Consider the following 21,983-nt stretch of genomic DNA (forward strand, 5'->3'; position numbering starts at 1 on the left):
AGCACTTAGTATCTAAAGTCTTCAAATAAATGTGGTTAAGTTCAAAGTAGAATTCCTTCTGAAATGTAGTTGAACAGAAGTAGAAAGTAGAAATTAATTAAAACGCTAAATCACAATGAAACTGCAGTCTTTGATTGAATGTACTTTTCACTTTCCACCACTCAGTTCACCAACATGTGGACATGTAGAGTGTATGGACAGTCTTATTATAGTAGCATGATGGTATAATGCACAGTCATAATAGGACCACTAAGATGTAATGTAAATGTTCCAGTGACCCCCTCTGGTTGCTAAAAGACATTACATTTGTGTGTCTGTTGGCTTTTTCATGAATCTGATAAGATTTGTACAGAGAAAATGTGCCCCTTTAGAGTTTTAGGCAATGCTCTGCACCCCTGTTAGGGTTTCATGTAATTCCAATATTGGCATTTGAATAGTCTCTTTTTATTGAAAACGCAATGGCATCAGTCAAAAGGAATGAAAGACAGTTGTTGTATTTAATTTTAAGCTTCTGTACTTTTCAGGGGCATCTGGACCCCTTAATCCTCCAATTCCAATATGGCTGCTGTCTAAAAACGCAGTTTTGACTGTAGTATGGGTCTTACACCCCATTGTTTGTGCCAATTTATACAAGCACCAAATTTGATGTGATCTGTGATTGGACTGTTGCTGATGCTGCTAGCAGTCTCCCATGGTGAGATGTAGAACTTTTTCATTTCACATTTCTAATGAAAGCACCTTTATTTTGTTCACACTCAAATGCCGTATGTAGAAAAGATTGACTGAGTTATAAAGCTAATCCTGAATTTTAATCTCAATCACAGCGACATCATGAAACATGACATGAAAGATTTCTCTGGTGTGAGTACTATTTATGTATGACTGGAAATTCAAGTTGTTATTTTCCACTTCTTCATCCTCTTCTTTTATATTTATCTTTTCATTTTCATTTTTTACTGAAACTGAAATACAAATAGCAGATAAGTACGGAAGCCGAGAACGGCCATTGATTTTTCTTCTTTTTTTATGCACTGTCATATCGAGATAACAACATAATATGTGTCTCGATATAACAAAGGTTCATGGCAGCTCTTGTAGATTGATATCAAGACGAACACATTATTAATTAATTCTTTATCACAAGAAAACAATCTGATATATGGAGATAACAAAATTAATTAATTCATTGTCATGAGATAACAGTTCATAAAAAGATGAAAAATCCATGACCATTCTCGGCTTCTGTAGGGAAGAAATAAAAGTGCTGAAAAGCATTTTTACACAGTGTAAAGTGACTGCCGTCCCTGAAGAGATGGACTATGAGAACTCTGTTGTGATGTTTGAAATGAGAAGTTCTGCATCTGAACTTTAACTTTCTGAACCAGCACCTCAGTGACGCCTCTCAGCTGCTGTGATTGGACACGAGTCTTCATGGATGTAAAAATAGATTAGAGTCAAAATTATAATCTCTTCTTATTCCTCTCATATTCCTTTGATGCTTTTCTTCACAGAGAAAAGTTGATGTTTATGGAGATAAACTGTGTTCACTTTTTAGCTATATATTCTAAATATGTTGATTTGGTATCTTTAAGAGCAAACTGTCATTTTATGAGCACATTCACACATGTGATTTAAGTGCTTGAGTCTGAAAATATTTAATTATGTGAATAATGATCTATTGTTTTTTTTCTCATCTGATCATAATTACAAATATATGTTAGTTCTGTCACTGACTAATAATGTAAATAATGTCAAAATTACTTTAATCAAGCTTTAATTTAGTTGCTTAATTGTTCTGTTTTCAAAAGCTGTCATCCTGACATCCGTCAGTTTATGAAAGCTTCCTTTATGTCGACATTCTGATCATTATTAATGGGTAAGGACACATGAACGATCTTATAAAGGTGTCTGAGTCATCATGTTATACTAGATTACTTCTTCCTCTCTCTAGGTGAACAGTGGGACTTGTCGAGTCTCATTCACAAGTCGTTGAATACAGACAGTTTGGGTCAGTGTCAGTGTTGGGACACTAGTCTCTCTCTCTCTCTCTCTCTCTCTCTCTCTCTCTCTCTCTCTCTCTCTCTCTCTCTCTCTCTCTCTCTCAGCAAATATACTAATTTAAAATGTGCTACTCTGGCTCTGTTGCAGCATCCTCTCACACAGGGTCCTGTCCATTACACTGTCACAGTTACAGTTACACAGTTCAAAAGTAAAAACTTATCAGCACTGAATAATCTGAATCTGCATAGTAACAAGTAGCTAAATGTAGCAAATAAAGTACCTGTTAATAATTATTGTGTTTAGTAAATTGTAAATGCAGCCCTGTGTTTCAAAGTGATAAATAAATGATTGTGAACCTTGAATGCATGCCTCTGCCGCATATGACTTATAAAGTGAGCCCAATTCAATTTAATTTGACTTTACTACTGTAAAATGTATAGTTGCCCATGTCCAAGTAGAGAAGAGGAAGAGTAGTAATGTAGTGTCTATTGTAGAGCTGCAACAACTAATTGATGAATTACTTAGTTGTCACCTATTAGATTAATTACCAAGTATTTTGACAATCAATGAATTGGTTTGAGTCAATTTCTTAGAGGAAGAAAAAAAATCAAAATTTTCTGACTACAGCTAGATTAATCAACAATGAAAACAATCATTCATTGTGCAGTAGTCTGTTTGAGAAAAAAAAATGCTACACAACTGTATTCAGCAAACACACTTTATTTTACAATCATATCACTCAAACAGCAAAAAATTAGAATTAAAATACATAGGGTATCCAGGTTGTTGCAACATTTGTTACATGTTATAAAATTATCATATGCTGACCCACTGTTCCATCCACTTTATTTAAAAAACAAACAAACAAAAAAAAACGAACATTAAACTTGGTGTTAATCTAAATCTCTAAAGATGTTTGAGCACAATACTGCATTAATCAAAAGTAGCATTTCAATATTTTAGCTTACTCTTGAAACTGGAGTCAAAGAGTTATCTCAAGTGTTCTACCCTTAACTTTTATGTAAGCTCTGTACTGAGCTGGTGCCTGCTGCAGGTAGTCAGTAACGGTGTAGTTGAATTGATTCGCTACAGATCTGAAAATATCAAGAATGTAACTAATGTTGTCATTTATAAACCTAATGTCCATAGCTGTGTTTGCGTAAGCTGTGACTGTTTTCACAAAGCTTACATAGTTTTCATACAAAGCATTAATGTAGACAGCAATGGCATCCAGGACATCCGACTTTAGGGCATTGTCAACAAAGTCCTGAGCTTTAACAACATATGATTTTAAGGTGTCTCCCAGTTTCTCCAGGAACATGTCTAGATTCTCCATTTGCTTCAAAACATCCACAACAGGATTAGGCATTGTCTTTACTGTATCCCTAATCATGTCCATTATCTTGGCTCCAGCCATGACGTCACGAATGGGCATTGTGACCTGAATTTTACTGATCATGCCAATTATGGCATTGGAAGCATTTTCTACATTAACAGCCACCAACCAGGTTACCTGCTCTACCAAAGCAGTAATTCTAATGGTCATCTTATTGAGCACCTCAAGGAGAGGGGTCATCTCCTCAGATCCTGGCAGTTTAACACGTGTCTCCCTCAGAAACTTGATAGCAGCATCCAGGAAGACCTGAACAGCCTTCTGATACTGAACAACAGTGTTCCTAAAGAGGATGGACAACTGACTGAGATCTTGGGCGTGGTTCTTTGCAATGTTGTGGGCCTCCTCAGTAAAGTCAATCATAATATCCTTCAACTGAGCAACATATGTGAACAGTTGGTACTTCTCAGCAAAGCTAGACAAACAAGAGCTAATGGCAGGAAGTCTTTCCTGTAGTCCACTTAGCAAGATGTCAGGGGCTTCCATGTTGAAGACCATCTTCAGATTCATTTTATCAGCATCCTTGGCAGAACCTCTGATGGTGATGATATCAACGTCCTTCCCAGGATCAGACTGTTTAACAGAAAAATAACAGAAATTGTAATGAAAATTGATCTTGATTGTTGTAATTGTGCAAATACGAATAGCAGTATGAAATCCTTACAGCGTAACGGCCATAAAGCCTAGCATTCATCTGGGATGGGATCCTGCCATGGAGCTGAAGACCCAGAAAGCCAGTAGACGGGATAGAAACTGTGGCACTGATTCCATCTTTACGGACAGCATAACGCAAGTTCATGTCAGTGAAGGCAGCGCTGGTTATGTCCGAATTCATGGTGATACGGGAGTCGCTATGGAGACAGGGATGAATGTGTACATTTTTTTCACGGACAGCAGCTTTTTCAAAGAAACAGAAATATTTTACAGGAAATTATAATGACTGTACTTTATCATATGATGTACTGTAAAGTCAACAGAATGTTACACAATGTGTAATGAAAATGTTACCTCAGTGTATGGGTAAGAACGTATTGAGTGTCTATGGTCAGTTCGGAGTGGGTGAAAACCATCTTCCCAGTCAGGCTTACACCAGCATTTTCAAAGTTTAGGGTAATGGAAGCTGTTGAGGCATATTAAGGCAACTTAAGTTAAACGGAATATTGATTACTTTTACAGTAGCACAAGAACAAAAGAATTGTAAAAGAATATGACATGCTAGAAAAAAAAAACTTACAGTCCAGGTCATATTCCAAGAAGACAATGACAGATGTGGCAGAGGACTTAAGGGTGACTTTGAGGACAGGAGCACTGCCCTCGACTTCAGCCGCCAGGCCTGTGGTATACAGTGGACTGACAAACTTGATATTGGTAGACATCTTCTGATTGGCAGCTGTCACTTCAGCAACAGTCTTGTCAAAGATGGTGAGGTCACCCAAGTTGCTTGGCTGAGAAATATCTATCTCCATATCAACAATCAAGGAAGAAGTTGGTGCAAGATCAATGGTTGCCTGGACAATATGCTTGCCATTGGTGTTGAAATTGAACAAGTTTGCCTCGTTGTTGCCAGTATACTTCAGCACTGCATACACACGGCTCAGGGAGGCTTCAACAGCAAGATTCTCATTGATATCCATAGCAATGACTTTGGTGGTGCCATAGTTAAGCTTAGCATCTGCAATAATTTTGGAGGTGGAGCGCAGGCCATTGTTATTCAGGTACAGATTCACATCATTATCCAGAACTCCCAAAACTAGATAGTCATCGAGCACTGTGCCGTCCATGTTTGCCTTAGTGGATGACTCCATGGAAACATACTCGAAGGTTCCCTCCAGCTTCAGACTGTGTTCTCCCTCAGCCTTTCCAACAGCCTTGATCACAGGGATGTTAAAATCACCCTTCATCCCCAAGGTGGAGATGACATTTGGTTTGGTTTTGGTGTCTGCCACCAGATTTTGGTTTACATCTAAGTTGAGTACAGGCAGTGCAATCTTTGCAACAGTAGCCACAGACACTGTAGTTTCAAAAGTCTCAGTACTCACACTCAGTGTGCTGTCATGAGTGCCTTCAATGTGAGGATTTTCGAGGGACAGGGAATTGGCCAACTTGATTCCTCTCTTGGTGGTCAGACTTGTGGTGCCGTCAAGTTTGGCTTTCAGACTGTCAAACACAGAGGCAGTGGTAGCTCCCAGGCGGAAGACAAGGTCATCATCAGTATACAGTCCAGCATTGGCATTAAGATTAATGATGGCCGACTTGAAAGACAGTTCTGTGATCAGGTCACCCACAGACGGAACCTGGATGAAACCCATCAGATCAACAAGGGGGGCAGCTTGGCTTTTCTTGTAAATAACCTTGGCATCCACATCAACAGACTGTTCAGAGGTCGTCAAAATGTGTTTCAGACCAGTTTGATCATACAAGTCAAGATCACTAATAGCTGGAGTGTTAAATTCTACAAAAGGCAGGTCAATCTCAGGAATACTGATGGGCCTAGTTAGGAAATCAAGGTTTGCTTCCCCTTCTACAGCAGCAAGGATGGTAGCCTCCCTTTCATTGTTCTCTACAGTGAAATTGCAGAAAAGTTTGTGCTGATTAATGCGGGCTAGAGCTACAGTTTTCATGTATTGTGTGTCAGGGCTGAAGGTGACAGAGTAATCATTCTGCAGATCAATTTTGGCCGTGAGAGCCTCATTGAATATGACCTTGGTGTTTCCCTTATTCTCAAAGTTGAATAAAATCCCTCGAGGACAAACAGAAAGGTCAATCACATTGTTTAGGGCTCCACTGACAACACCAGTTAAATCTGTGCTATGGGTTGCCTTTAGCTCAACCTTCATGTCATGCAGATTGGCATTTACTGATCCCACTAAAAGGTTGTTTTTGATTGTGGGACCTTCTGCCTCAGAGCGAATATCAAACTTGAAGTAGCTGAAGATGACTACATCAGCACTCAGAGTCTGTCTCATCTTCAAAAGGACCGTATCTGTGTCACTAATAACAGTCACCTTGGCTGTACTTGGATTGACCGTGACTTGCAGTTCACTCTTGTGAATACTGTCATGAGAGTTCAAGGTGGAAGCACCCTGATTTCCAACAGTTACTGTAATAGTGGTGCCTTCCTGGTGGGCCACAGCTTTTTGAGTACAAGATGTCTCATCAGTAAGGCCAATGACAGGGAGATTGAGCACATGTTTATAGGAAGTGTCAAAAGTGGCAGATAAACCACCCTTGGTAGCTAAGAATGCTTCATTTAAAAGTTCAGCACTGTAAGATTCTGTAGTGGCCTTCATTGTTGTCTTGGCTGAAGCCTGGACTGAGAAATCATTAAATGTCAGAGATGCATGGTGGTCAAACACAAGAAATTTGTGAGAGAATGTAAGTGTCTCAGCAGCAATCAGACGCTGTCCATTGGGAACAGCAATACGAGCTGTAGAATCCAGGTTGAAGTTAAGGATTTCATAGCTGAGAGATGTACCCTGGGAGGTCAGAAAAGCTGTCAGCTGTTGAGTGTCATCTCCATCTAGAGAGCTCTGGACTTCAGCAGCATTCCTTACAGTGTAGATGGGAGTGTTGGCTTTTATCTCATAACTCAGTTTGCCAAATCCTGGAATCATGATCTCACTGGGAATGACTGGTAGCTCAAATGCTGGGAGCTGCAGAGTCTTAACAAGTTTCTCTGCTGGGACATGAGGAAGAGTGGGGAAGGAGAACTCAGCTAATGTAATCTCAGGAAGTAAAAACTCAGGCAGGGGAGGGAGATAATACATAGTCAGGTCTCCAAACAAAGCACCCATATCAAACATCTTAAGCTCGCAGTTGAGAACAAGATCTATCAATTCAATGATTCTCTGTTTAATGTCATCAGCTGAGATGGAGGTTGCTTGCACAGTGTACGAGCCCAAGATAGTAAACTCAGGGATGTCCAGCTGTGGTGGGATTTCAAACTCATGAAGCTTGTATATGTTGAACTTCATGGAAGGCACAACAAGATCAGTGAGGGGAATGGTGAAGGATGGCACGTTCAACTCGGAATCCTGAAGTTCATTAATGAGCCCGGTCATGATTTGCTTAATCTCGCTGACGATTTTCTGCTCACGCACCACATTTGTGATCATCTCAAACACAGAGCTGAACACAAGTTTGGCGATGTCTGTGGCTTTTCTCGATATATCGATAACAATATTCAGCAGGGGCTTAATCTGAGCGTTGACATCAAGATTTGCAATTTCCTGTTTTGTATATTCAGCAAATGCCTTAAGGTTATCAAACACAAGAGTGTTGATGATATCCTTTGCAGATGTAATAATTTCTGCAACCTTGATTTCTCTCAGGCGTTCCAGAAAGCCTCTTCCAGAGGATAAAACAGCGTTGACAAAATCTCTTGCTGCCTCAAGCTTCTGGGGGATTTCAAGGGTCCTGATCAGCTCATTCACATAAGCTGTGTACTCAGCAATATATTGATTAGCAATATCCACAAAGTCATTGTATTCCAAAGACTTCAGCTTAGTCACAAGACTTTCAAGATACACATTCAGCCCTTCAATAATACCCTTAACCTCAGTTGTTTTCAAGTAGTTGATAGCATTCTGGAAGACTTGCATGAATTTGGTGGGAACATCTGCGTCCATCACCATCTTGGCTACATTCTGAACAGTTTCCTCAATTCTGAACTGCTTGATGAGCTCTACAGCACCTTCCAAGATAGCATGAACCTTTTTGTCAGCCTCATACTTTATAATCAGCTCTCTCATCTTAGCATAGAATGTGTTGATCTTGCCTACAATGTCAAGGTCCTGAATCATTTCCCTAATATAATCCGTCATATCGCTGAAAAAATCTGTGGGAATCTTACTCACTAGTGCATTAATGGGACGTCTAAGGTCGATGGATGAAATGAATGTCTTCAGATCATCAACAAATGTCTGCATGTCAAATGTCTCAATCCTTTCTTTCACAACACTCATGATTCTCTGGAGTGCAGCCATGATTTCATACTTGGCATCAATATCACGCAGGAATGTGATGCTGCTACCCTCCAGTTTTTCCAGGTCAATCTGCTGGATCATCTCCATCATGCTATCAATCACAGACACCACCATAGCCTTGATGTCAAACTCCTCGGTAATGGCATTTAGTTGTTCCTGAATCTTCTGAATAAGGGTTTCAGGCAGGTTGTTACTAACAATTATCTCCTTAATCTTACCAGCAAAGTTTTGACTGAAGACGCTGAGATCAGCCAGCAGTTTCTCTACACTAAACTTAAGGTTTGTCAAAGATGCTTCCACATCCTCCATGGTGATGACATATTCCTGAATTAAATAACTGAGAAACTGCTTCAGCTGAATTAGTTTGTCTTCTACATTAATTTGGGAGACAAAGTCACTCAAATGCTGAGGAAGAGCCTCAAGTTTGGCCCTCATCTCTTCATTGTTGATGTAATCTTGCAGTGTCTCAGCAATACGCACAACAAAGCCCTTAAAGCTTTCCAAGAAGACAGGCAGACTTTCAATCAGAGGCAACTGAATTATCTGACTCTCTGTGTTCTTGTCGTACTTAATGAAGCCAGAGAGGGCAAATTCCTGGTTTTCTGTGGCGTCTGAGTTGAGGATGTTTGTGAGGATTGTGCCTGAAAGTTCCATTCCCATTCTCTCAGGAGTATTGTAAACACTCATCTCCTGATTGACTCCATGCTCATTCATCTTAGACTTCATTCTAAAACTGGTCTTCTGCTCTGTGAGTGACAGAACATTATCCATATTGGTGTCAAATGTGGTCTCAAGGGAAAACCCGTTATCTAACTGCTGTGTTACTGAAGCCCTGCATTCATGTGAGCTAGCAAAAGCCAGGGGTTGTGCTCTCAGGAGGAACTTGCCATAGAGCTGGGCACTGTGCTTTCCATACATGGTCATGTCTCCATCAGCATTAAAGACGGCATCAAGGTTGAAATCAAAAGGCACAATGCTGCTACGGATGGTGTGGTCAAAGCGCATTGGCTGTGAGTTGAAGCGGGCATCATTGGTGAACCTGGCAGCAAGACCAACAACTTCAAGCTCGGTGTTGTGGCTCATGTGAGTTCCAAAGACTTTTCCAGTGGTGCTGCACTTTGCGTTAGCAGTCATATCAGCATAATTTACCTCATAGGTGTGCTTGATCTCTTCCTCACCATAGGTAGCTTTCAGGTTGCCTGTCAGGTCAATCTTGTACAGCTCTGCCTTCAACTGAGCCTCACTAATGAAATCGGCCTCCAGAAGTTTCAGGTTGTTAACAACATTTGCCGAAGCAGTGTAGGGTTTCAGATCAATGGTGATATCATGAGAGTAAGAGGCATACCCATTTGTGGTGGTTTCAGCCTTTGAGTTGAAGTCAAGGCTAGAGAGAGTAATGGTCAGGGTGTTGGCATTATCAACTTTGATGTCACTCATTGCAGCCTTATTGGTAATGGATAGAGTTGCCCTTGAAGCATCAAGCTCAGCATTGAAGGTGTTTTCAAGGGCCAGGGGGCTCTGGAGGGTGGTTGTTCCAGTGGTGGTCACACCATCTTTGTTCATTCTCAGTGCAGCCTTGTGTGTAGCCTCATTTTCAAAGAGCTTCATGGTGGCATCACTGTTTACAGTCAGACCATTGACATCAAGAGAGGCAGTCAGCAGAGTGTAAACACGATTATCAGAACAATCTGCATTTGTCTCCATTCTCATGACAACTTCTCCAGCACCAGCAGAAGCTTCAGCCTGGTTGCGGATCTTCATACCAAGAGCAAGAGCATTTGCATCAGATTTCAATGACAGTTTGCTGTCTTTGAAGGAAAGCTCAGCAACATTGGTAAAGGTGTCTTCAAAGGCATTGGTGTTAGACACAACAGAGAATTCACCATTGGCAAGGCTTGCTGCAATTGTGTTCTGGGCCTTAACAATGGTGGAGTCAATCTGAACAGATGAATCAATCTTTGCCTCTGGCATGAAGGGGAAGATGGCGAATGACTGGGTAGAAATGGTCTTGCCATACATGGGTCCAGCCTTGAACATTCCCTCAAAGTTGCTGTCAGCAGAGAATTTTTCAGTGTTGATTCCAGTCATACCAGTGTGCTCGAGTGCAATGTTGAGACCAAATGGACTGGTGGCTTCAATCTTGCTGCTTGATTTCAAGTTGACTTTGTCTGTTATTGTTGCTTCTTCGACAATGTTAATACTGGCTTCAATGAATTTATGGGCCAAAGAGCTTTTCAAATTGGCCTTGATGGAATCAGTGGTGGCCAACATTCCAGAGCCTACAGAAAAACACAACAGAAGAAAAGATGATGGGTAACATGTGTGTGACCTCTCAAATCTTTTAGCTTAATTTGCTCATATAAAATATTTGGAACAGAAATCTACCTAAGTGTAGTTTCATCATTGAACACTAACACTGTGGCTGAGTATTAGTCACATTTTTTTTAATTAGTTGAAATCTACCAAGAGTGGACAACACAAAATTTCAACTGAGCTAAGAATAACAGTGAAGCAAATTCTAAATTCATTAATTATATTGATAATGAAATACCTTCAATCTTTACTGAGAGGATGTCAATTGGGGAGGTTCCTTTCACGTCAAACTTAGCTGAGTAGCTTGGTGTCTCCACAACATCTTTGCCGGCAGCCATTGAGGCCTCCATGTCATATAGGTTACTCTTCATGAGAGTTGAAACTTCAGCTTTGCCAAAAAGAGGAATAGACAAAGAAAGGCTCTCAGGAACAACAAGCTCTGGAATGGGAATCTCCATGGAGACAATCTCCAGTCCAAAGCTGGGGAGAGACACGCTGGGTGTGGTCAAAGCTGGTGGGAAGTTGAGCTCTTCTGTGGACTTTCCTCCAAGAGGGAGAGGGATAGCAATGGTGAGGCGCTCATTGTTGAAGTGGTAGATAGCCTTTGCTTCACTGTAATAAGCAAAAAAGATCAAAATCAGTTACATTTAAACAATAACCTTTTAAAATTATGATAATGATTACTGAAATATTTCAGACTTACGCATTCAAGAACAGTTTCTCTGGCAGTGAAATCTCAGGGATATCAGGCACTCTGATGCTCTGAATGTAAGGGATGTCAGCAGTGTACATTTCCATGTGATTGTTAGTTGCCTAGAAAATAAGTAATGTATGTTTTATGTTTTTTCCAATAAAAAATAACCTGTCAGTTAGAATAATTGTAAAATCAAAGAGTTGTACCTCCACAAATGACTTGAAGATTTCACTGACCGTCATGTCAGCCTCCCCTACCCGCATGTCAAGAACATCTTTACCATACTTTTTAAGCTTGTCAGTGTATGGAAGGATTTCCAAAATCTCGGAGTTCACATCTGACTTTAACTCAACCTCAACCTTACTGGCATCTGTAAAGTAAAAGTAAAAACGATTTCTGAAGGATCAGAAAAAACATTTCCCAAATGCTCAGTCAAGTTTAGGTTTGACCACAGATATGTATATATATATATATTTTTTTTAACAAAGTCTTTCCATCTAGTTTTGAAATAAGCTCACAAATGGACATGGGATACAAATGAGTGTCAGCTTTGAACGCTACAATATAAACAATCTGAACCGATCAAGGACTTATAAGTACAAAAAAGTTAAAATGCGCAGGTTTCTAACATTTAAGAAAAGAGACATACCATATTTAATTGCAACCTTCTGCTCAGAAGTGGTTTCCATGACCTTGATCTCACTCTTGAGCTCCAATTCCAGCTCTTCGTCATGCTTTATGTTAGCTGTGACAGTGGCATCAGCACTGATTGAGGGGACAAGAAGTTGGACCTGCAGCATACCTTCCCTCATGGCCTTCAGACTGAAAAATGCAGCAACAAGTTAGCAAACCTTTTACGTGGTATTAATCTCACATAATTAGGATTCATGGTTGATTTCTTACTTGGCACGGCCAACCAGGGAGAGCTGAGGGATGTTCTTGTTTATAATGTCAATAGAGATGGAGTGAGTTCCCTTGCCCTTGGTTTTTCCATCAACAGCACCCAGCCTGAGTCCAGCCTCAACATCGTAGTCGGGGATCTGGATGTCGGCGGTGATGACATTCCTCCTTCTGTTGTATTTCATGATGGCTCTGGCCTCAGTAGGCTCTGTGCCTGTTTTTGTTCAGTCAATCGATTAGTATCACATAACTCCTTTAAACATTTTGGGCCACTTCAGTCACTGCGAAAATGGGAATATTGTATGATATTGTCAATATTACACATTACCTTCAGCCCTCAGAATAAACTTCACAGAGTCAACTTTCTGCCGACCTTCTTCTCCTTCCCTGAGGAGCTCATAGGCGACAGTGGCTGTGTACTCAGTGACTTCACCAGTGGGATGGAGTTCCACAGCAAATCTGTTTACATAATGATTATTACCTAACATTCATATGTAATTCATTTTAAAAAGTCAAATATATACTGTTAGTACAGAAAGTTTTTCTTACTTGCTGTCTCCGGTGAAGGGGAAGTAGGGGGCTGTCTCCTGAGAGAAAGCATCAGTGTACTGCAGAGCAGTGCAGTATTTCATTCCAGCGAAGAAGGGAGTGCACTCACTAACATCAACCTTATCTGTCACCATAGGGGGGATGGTTTTCACCTCTGATCCAGTCACTGCCACCAGGGTGTTTCTATATAGGGAAGTCATAAAGATACCAGTATAAGACCCCTATTTCAGATTTTGTTAACATTTTTGTGTCAGGCCAAATTACATGTGGCTGCACATGGAACAAGTTATTTGCTTTCTTGGTAAATAACATAATTTATCACTAGATATTCTATAGGGAGCAACTCCACATTCTATTTAATGAAAAGTGTAGCTGTCTACTGTATACCATGTTTACTTCCAAATAATGTCAGTGTTGCTGTAGTTTAGGTACCGTCAATATACTTTCAGTAGGAGAGAATATTGTTCTATCAGATAATGACTAAGAACTCTGCTTACGTCATTTTGATGAGCTTTGTAGGACTCATTGGAGCAGGGATGGTCAACTTGACATTGTCACGTTCGAAGGAGATCTTGGCACTGAGCCCACTTTCGTGGAAAATGTTGGTGTGCATCTCTAATCCAGAGCTGACATATTCAGGCATATGGGAGCCAACCTGAGTTACAAACTCAATGCCAGCAGAGGGCATGAAGTTAACTTCGCTCTGTGGAAACATGACAGACATAGGTAACTTGTTGTGTTGTTTCTTTATAATAGAGAACCATACAGTTGGGTGTAAAATATTTTTAAAGAGAATTTTGAAGATAATCACCATGTCAGGAGCAATCTTAAATCCTCCCTTGATGCCAGGAGTGAAAGTACCAGACAGTGCAATCCTCAGAGGCACACCAGTGATAGTGGGCAGGAAGAATTCATTATCCATGAAGATGTAGTGGGCAAAGATTGTGTTGTCAGCATTGGTCATCAGTGCCTTCATTATCTGTGGTAAATGAATATAGAAATATGACATCAAAAACAAGGAATATTATAAATCATTGTATTGTATTCAATGTTCAATGTATTCTCTCTGTAAATAACTGGTAACTTCCTTACATCAGTTGGGAACATCTTGAACATGCTGTCAATCATCATGGCAGCAGAGTAGGCCATCTCTTCCATTTCGTTGGTCCTCAGATATCCCAGCTCATTTCCCAAAAGTCTCAGATAAACCATTGCCTCAGGAGATTCTGCTGTCTTCAGTTCCCTCACAAGTTTGTTGAGGTTACGTCCAATGTCCCTCATCAGGTTCTGGGAAGCCTGAAGAAAGATGTACATGCTGTATTACAAGATTTTTCTTTTCTGGAGAAGTTGATCATTCATTTATCAAAGCAGTTCTTAGTCTGATTAATGTGCACATGGTTTAAGTACCTGTCTCTTCATTCTGTCTCTCTTCAGGGCAGGCAGCATGTTCTGCAGGATCTCATTGAGTTTCAGTGGCATGTTGTCAGAGACAAAGTACATTGTCTTCAGGGCGGTGTCGGGGAAGAATCCATTCTTTCCAAACAGGGCTTCAGCAGTTGGCTCAAATCCTTTACCCTCCATACCAATCTGTAATGGTGACACGATTTTTGTTGACACAATTTAGCTGACTGAAAAATCCTTGCATGGCATGGTTTAAATGAAAACAGATAAAGATATTTACCTCCATCATGTCAATGTCATAGCCAAATGCCTTCAGAGTCATTTCAAGCATGACCTCCTTGGGCAGGAAGCTGGTACCCTCAAAGATCATGTTGCCCTCAACAGATCCGATCCTGTAGTTGCGAGAGAACTTGGTGGGGTCCATGATGGGTCCGACCTCATTACCCTGCAGGGCATCGCGAATCTTCTGTCTCAGTCTGTAGGAAATAAATAAAATGTTACCGTTCAAATCCAATCAGAAAACCTACTCAATATGTGGTGAAACAGCAAATACTCAGCTGCTTGTGCTTTTCACTTACTCTTGGGTCTCTGACTCAGAGGATGAGAGAATGTTGGTAATGTGGGAGATCACAAAGCTCTTGACTTGTGTGTCCTGCTCATTGGGCAAGGCATTAGCCAGCTGGGACAGTTCAGTGGGCTGAGGGTCCTTCATAAGCACCAGGTATGCAGCAATACGCTTTTGCATGGGGCTAGCACTGTCCAAGAGCACCTGCATGAGAACTTCTCTGCCCTGTTAAGAATTAAGACCATTAAAATAAGCATACAGTGGATTAATTCCAATAATGTGTCAAAGCTTTGAATAATTTGACTTGCCTCCTCAGGGACAGGAGTCAGCCTGTACACTTGAATGGCAGCCTGCTGCACAGCTGGGGAAGCTGCAGGTTGGTTCATACACTGGATCACAGCGGTTCTGAGTGCAGGACTGGCAGCTCCAAGAGCTGGAGCCATGTTTCCAATAACCTAGAATCAAAAGACACATTATTGTATTTCCTCATGTAGGCAGGAATTTACCTTTAATGTGCAGGGTAGGATACTCACTCTCAGTGTCATGAAAGTGTTGTCCTTGTCACCAGAACAGTCACCCAACTGGGCAGCCATGAACTCGGCAACAGCGTAAATCTCAGGGATCAGTTTTCCTTCAGCTTTGTAAAACCTATTAAGTAATTTAGAATTTAAGGTGTATTATTATTGTTATTATTGTTTTTTTGTTGTTGTTGTTGTTTTTTTTTACATAATGAGGAATTCCAGCTGATTATCATTCAGATATTTGACCTGAAGTGAAGAGTGGTTAACTTCACTCACCTCTTGACAACATTGCTCAGGGCAAACATGATGGCCTTGCTGGGCTTGTATTTGGCCATCTCAAGCATGTCATTGATCAGAAGGGCAGAGGGATTGGACACCAGTCCCATAGCAAAAACACCGGCATCAACCTCAAGTGCGGAGCTGTCAAAAGTCCTGAGGATCTGCATGATGGCACTGCTGCACTCAGGGGTTCCACACTGGGCCAGAACCTGGTAGGTCAGGACACGGGACACGGCGAGAGCCTCGGGAATGGCGGGACTCAGGGTCTCAACCTTCATTCCACGGACCATGGTGACAAGCTTGTGGAAGAGGTGGGCCCTCCTCTCACCCTCGGTCTCGGGCAGAGTGGCCAGTTCTCTCAGGAGGTTCAGACCTGCATCTTTATCCTGAACAACACTCTTGTCCTCAACAGCCTCCATGTGAAGATCCATGACAGTGTCACCTTTGATACACAAGTAAAACGTTTTAGTTACTTATTTATACCATTAGCTCCCTTTAGCAATAAATTACAATAACAAAGATTAGGGATCAGCTTACTGTGGTAAAAGACTCCATTGTGAGGAGAAACCTGAACCAGAGTCAGTTCTTGCTTGCCGACATTATTGACTCCATATTCTCCACTGTTGAGACACACATGGTTCAAAATACTGTAAATCTCTTGCACAAAACATGTCGGTATGTACATTTAAATAACCAAGCACTTTGCAGCATATAGTATAGGATTTGTACTATGGTTAAATACAAGGTCGGCCTTACTTGTGAGAGAAGGGAATGAGGATGTGTTTCTCAGTGCAGGATCCAGAGGTCATGTGCTTGTTCTCATTGTCGAACTTGTAGTTGCATTCCTGTGAGCTTCTGACCAGCTGGGCAAGAGGGTAGTGCTGAAGATAGAGAAATATTCATGTTAAGCAGAGACAATGAAATGAAGGAGCTACATAGTTTGAACTGCACTTCCTGGATACCACTAGTCAGTCAACTGTAAGAGACATTGGTGTTGTCCTGACAAATGTAGTAATATTTGAATGTCATTTGTTGTAATCATTAAAGTGCGAGTTAAAAACCAGGGAATTATTTCATAGCATATCATTTATTGGCTCAGATTTCTGGATTAGTAGAGATATTTAAACATACATCGAGTGCCTGTTTGTATCTGAGGAAGCATTAATATCTTTCTTTTACAGTCTGTTAAGTGGCAACAGTTCACAAGATTTAGTGAAAAGTCAATGTTTCGACCACATACAAAAAGGTTTGGGTGTCTTACCATGCCAGAGATGAGTGCCAGGGGGCTGGTGTTATCTCTGATGGGGTTGAATTTGTCACATCTGGACAGATCCCTGTTGAGGCTGATGTCAGTTGCGATGTCCTCTCTAGCGTTGACGGTGTAAGAGGTCTTGCACTTGCCGTGGATGGTGGGCTGAAATTAATGATCAGAGAAATATGTATATATCAGCATGGTTTGCTTTGAGGTTGGTGCTAACACATGCAGATGTTGTGAATTTCTTGGTTAGTGAATGTACCATGTTCTTGATCTTGTCTTCTTCCATCAGAGGCACAGCCAGGGCGGAGACGATACCTCTCTTGATGTTCAAGATGGTTGTTGTCTCACCCTCTTCAGGGTACAGTTTCACGTTGTACATGCTGTCAACCTCAACCTTCAGAGGATATCTGAAAGATGTATGACATTAAATTTTAGTTATCAGTGCAAAATCTCAGAAAAATATCAGATTGGTGGTTCAAGCTTTATAGAAATCATCAGTGATTCTTATTGAGTTACGTACTTCTCCATTTCCACGGCAAAGGCATCAGAGCTTGGTGAAGGACCGAAAACAGGGTTGCCCTCTGCGTCCATGTCAACCACCTCACTCAGCCTACAGTCAGTGGTGCGGACGACGAAACTACAAGCCTGAGGTACTTCAATTTCAACCTGTATTCAAATATTATTTTAGCGTTTCTCTGGTAGATGTAGCACAGAAAAAGATTATACATCACATGTACCAAACACAAGTTCAAGCACAGTGACATGTACCTTGCAAGTGGCCTTAGGTCCATTCCTGAGATGTGAGGCACCATTGATGGCATTCAAGGACTCCGCTTCGTACAAGTATTCATACTTGTGGTTGGCTTTGTACCTTTGGTTTACTGGTAGAGAGGATAAAGATTTCATGTTAGATCTCAAGTGTGCCCAAGTTATGTGAGAAAGTGCAAAGTTTGCATCAGCAAATCAGCCAAGGTTTAAAACATCATGTCACTTTTTGACCTTGAAATAACAATTTCACAATCATGTTGATGGTACAGTGTCTTGTAATAGGGTGACTGGTGTCCCTGTCTCAGCCCCCCATCATCTGCACTACTGTATGTAACTCCAGTCAGAGCTTAGGTTCACAGTTTTACATACATGTTTACATACACAACACATAACATGGTTATGACGTAATTAATTTTGTTTGTAGTTAGCACTTATATTACATCTGACAAATTGTTACAGACCTAGGATTTGTATTTACAACAGAGCAATGGAATCAAAATGTAAATTCTACATAATGTTGCTTTTTAATTTCGTTCATTTGGTTCACAAAGTATGGGCAAATTGTACAAAATGTAAATTCTACATAATGTTGCTTTTTAATTGTTGTGTGAATAAGGCATTTGATATATTATTTGATTTCAGATGTAGAAAAGTAAGAAAAATATATGTAATACTATGTGCATGTACTAGCATCAAAGTTCCTGAGATATAGTGTTAGTTCTAAATTTCTTGAAGTGCATTCAATATTTACATCGTGTTGAGGTTGTGTAATAAACATATCAAAATACTGGAACTTACTCAGGCAGTTAGCATGATTGTCCTGGGCATCTGTCAAGATAATCATAAAAAAAAACATTAGCTCCAACAAGAAAACTATTTTTGAAAGACAGACCAGTGGTATCTCAAGTCAAAAGCAACGTCATTAAAAAAAATACTTACACGTCAAGGTTAGTGTGGTTAGGAGAAGGGAAAGACAGAGCTTTGAGTCCCCCATTGTGGGCTCTGTGCAACACTCTCCTTGGGGCTCCTTTGGTGAGTTCTCAGGCGAGACTGAGGAGTACACCTCCTCATGGGCCTTTTATACGACAGGTGTTCCCAAAGGAGGGTCAGTTGGTATAACATTCAGTACTGTCTCAGCTCCAAAGTCCAGTCTATACGTACGTGTGGAAGGACAAAGTTTCATAAAGCTTTCCTTTATTCTAATTGCCAAGCTTAATAATTGGTTTGTTTTTTTGTAGAAATGTGGGAAGAAATTCAGTAAGAATTCCCAATAAGATAATGTGACTTTATAAAGATTATAATACATTAATAGATTATTTTAAAATTTGTATAAGAGCAATAATATCCGGTTCTTGTTTCACCTATTTTTTTTTTTAATCATTTTGAGCTCCTTGATATTGCCATGTTTCTCCAAAATTCTCATTGTGGTGAATGCTGAATAAAAAGTGGTTTATCTGACAACTGCATCTGCCTCAACACATTTCAGTCAACTTTTTTTTTTTTTTGCATAAGACAGTCTCATAATATTATGGCTTCTATTATTGACTTCATTGTTAAATATATTGTTAAATATATTCACTTCTTATATATTACATTTCAGTGGTCAATAACCAATAAAAAATATCTGCTGGATTTTTATTTCTTTACTTGTACTAAGCGTATAAAACATAGAATCATGCATTGCATAATCATACAGTGTGCACTGTTTTAAAACCTATACCAAGAAACTGTGGAGTTGTCATTGATAAGAAGTTGAGACACTGAACTTGAACTGTTTGTTATCAAACTCTTACCAAAGGAGCACTGGACTACAGTCTCTGTCTGCTGTGTAGACGTGATGTTGCACACACAGTTGCACACATGTACTTTCTCTGAACAGGTTATCTCTTTTGGATAGAAAATCTTTATCATAAAATACCCAACCAAAGGTACAATGAAATCATGAGGCACACAGAAGCTTTTCTAGTACATGTAATATGTAAAACATGACCCAGACAGAACTGAGACATGTTTTGGTACTTTTTGAAGGATATTTGTTATTTCAATTGCGTTCTTTAAAAATGTGTTTAAGGTGCCTGATTTATGCCATCTTTCTTTCTTTCTTTCTTTCTTTCTTTCTTTCTTTCTTTCTTTCTTTCTTTCTTTCTTTCTTTCTTTCTATTTTGAATTTGGATTAAAAAGATTGGTTTATGTCTGCTTCTTTGTCTGCTACTTGTTGCATCTTGGGCTGCTGTAACATGTGTTACAGTCACCACTCTACATTTACACCAGCAGATGGCAATGAAAATAATGATCAGTTTTCTGTCTGGGTTTGCTCGAGCCTGGAAGGGCAACAGGCTACTTAACAGCCGTCCTGTGAGGTTTTCTTGGAAACCAAAACAGTGCATTTCCTTCCTCATAAAGCAGTTGCTGTTTTTTTTTGTAGTATTTTCTATCCAGCAGTATGTACATCCAAGTCTCACTGGGTTACAGGGACGTAGTGGGCAGCATGTGTGAGCTGTGAAAGACAATGGAGGGTGAAGACTGAAGGCTGAGTGGAAACACGCTGGCAAAATCTGCACACCAGGCAAGCACAAACAGCATCAATCAAAAGCCTCCAAAAAGCACACTGGATACCAAAAAAACCCCCAAACACATGAGGTAAGTCACAATGAAAGAACACTGGTGGGTCACAAGTAGAGATAGGACAATCTGGTGCCATAGTGAAGTGGAGACGAGGGTTATGTAGTGGCTGTTGGTGAGTCGATGAAGCTCAGGTGCGTGGCTCTGCTGCAGCTGCAAACCAAGGCCACAAGCAAACACACTGGGAAGGAGCGGGGGGGGGGGGACAGCAGGAAACAAACACACACAAACAAAGCTGACAAGACACACACTGTGATACCGTAGTGTTTTGATTTGGCTAGAAAAATATCATGATTAATAGTGTCATTTTGCTTTAAAGAGGATTCTAAATGTGTTAGTTTGTATCTGAGAGAGGTGAAAGTGTCATGGAGGTGTCATCATCCTTTTTCTCAATCCACAGTAAAACTCATATTAGAACTTCATTGTATGCATTTAATGCATTCAACTTCTAAATCCTGTTAGTATGGATATATTACATTTCAATGCTTCATTTCCTTCCTCTTAGCAGATTTTGAGTATTTTGAAGCAAAATCTGCCATACTGATTTGCTTTTACATTAGCAACTGAATTGCTCCAAGTTGGGCTGAGCACACCCTACCTGCCTTCAAGTGGCGACCTTCTGTGACTGCAGCCAATCAGTGACAAGCTCTCACATCCCCCTCAATCAATGGTGTGTTGTGACGGCGAGACAAATTTGTGCGGGAGACAAGAGATATAGCCGATCTTAAAAGTGTGTTTTCAGCTCTCCACACTTTTAGTAGCTTCTAACTGAAGGTGGTCTGATGTTTAATTTCTTTCTAATTTCTGATTCTTTGTACACTGCTCAAGACAAGCACATCAGTAGTTAAAGACGCACCTTCAAGCTTGCAGCCATGTTGTTGTGGAAATGCAAAATCCCTGTGATGCTTGGCTAATGTGCTGAGTCAAACCAAGTCAAAAGCCCCACAGGAGGACCCACTTAAAGAGATACTGTCTCATGGCGCTAGAAGAGTTAACTGACTCCACAGGGAACCTTTAAAAGGCAACGGCTGCAAATAACATATTGACAATATTTAACTGTGCACTTTGTGTTTGTGATTTGGATTTTGTATTTGTCTTCTATTTTATAGTTTCACCTTCTTGGGATGAAGATAATAACCCCACAGGCAGCGGTGCGGATCCGATGTCAGGTTTGGGGGGGGGGACACAAAAGTGATTTTTTTTTTTTTTTGCCCGTATGCAACTCATACCATGCCACCATAAATCACAACTTCGTAGAGGCTTGTCATGTCATTCAAAAGGTACTGCACAGGCAATCATTTATTGTGCTTACCTTTCTTGTTTATTTGTCCAGCACAGCCAACAGCGCGCATCACTGCTTACTTAACTGTTATATTAGTAAATCATGATTTTAAGGGGCTGGGGCATGAAATGTCTGCTCATGTTCTTATCTTTCACCTCCCTCCAACCCTCCCAGACCCCCAATTCTTCTCACCATCTTCCTTTCTCCCAGTGTATGGGACTACTTTATGCCTGATTAAAATGATATAGATGAATATAAAAATATGAAGCCCTAACCAAGTTGTGTAAACTAACTGATCATGTTTTTACAATGCCAGTTATGCGGGTAAACAGTTCTAAAAAAAACACAGTTCTAAGAGCACAATATGTAAGATGTAAGATAATGTAAGAAACTACCCATTCATTTGCACTGTAGTGGAGGAAACCAGAGATGGAATGTGGAGTCAGAAATAT

At 40.4% G+C, this 21,983-nt stretch overlaps 1 protein-coding gene across 1 annotated transcript; it reads right to left on the reverse strand.

Moving 5' to 3' along the window:
- Positions 1-2,705: 2,705 nt before the first annotated feature.
- Positions 2,706-17,765, reverse strand: LOC119012994 (apolipoprotein B-100-like). The gene is made up of 26 exons (XM_037087276.1): positions 17,628-17,765; positions 17,380-17,525; positions 17,119-17,266; positions 16,863-17,015; positions 16,358-16,482; positions 16,139-16,221; positions 15,599-16,043; positions 15,335-15,449; positions 15,110-15,256; positions 14,815-15,026; positions 14,517-14,712; positions 14,243-14,422; positions 13,928-14,131; positions 13,647-13,814; positions 13,333-13,538; positions 12,836-13,018; positions 12,615-12,745; positions 12,290-12,500; positions 12,036-12,208; positions 11,593-11,756; positions 11,396-11,505; positions 10,931-11,304; positions 4,629-10,658; positions 4,403-4,514; positions 4,059-4,245; positions 2,706-3,967 (listed from the first exon to the last, which is right to left on the reverse strand). The coding sequence occupies exons 1-26, from the start codon at positions 17,763-17,765 to the stop codon at positions 2,984-2,986; spliced, it is 11,325 nt and encodes a 3,774-aa protein (XP_036943171.1). The 3' UTR covers positions 2,706-2,983.
- Positions 17,766-21,983: the final 4,218 nt, after the last annotated feature.

The sequence above is a fragment of the Acanthopagrus latus genome, chromosome 22 (assembly GCF_904848185.1).
Source record: "Acanthopagrus latus isolate v.2019 chromosome 22, fAcaLat1.1, whole genome shotgun sequence".
Classification (NCBI taxonomy): Eukaryota; Metazoa; Chordata; class Actinopteri; order Spariformes; family Sparidae; genus Acanthopagrus; species Acanthopagrus latus.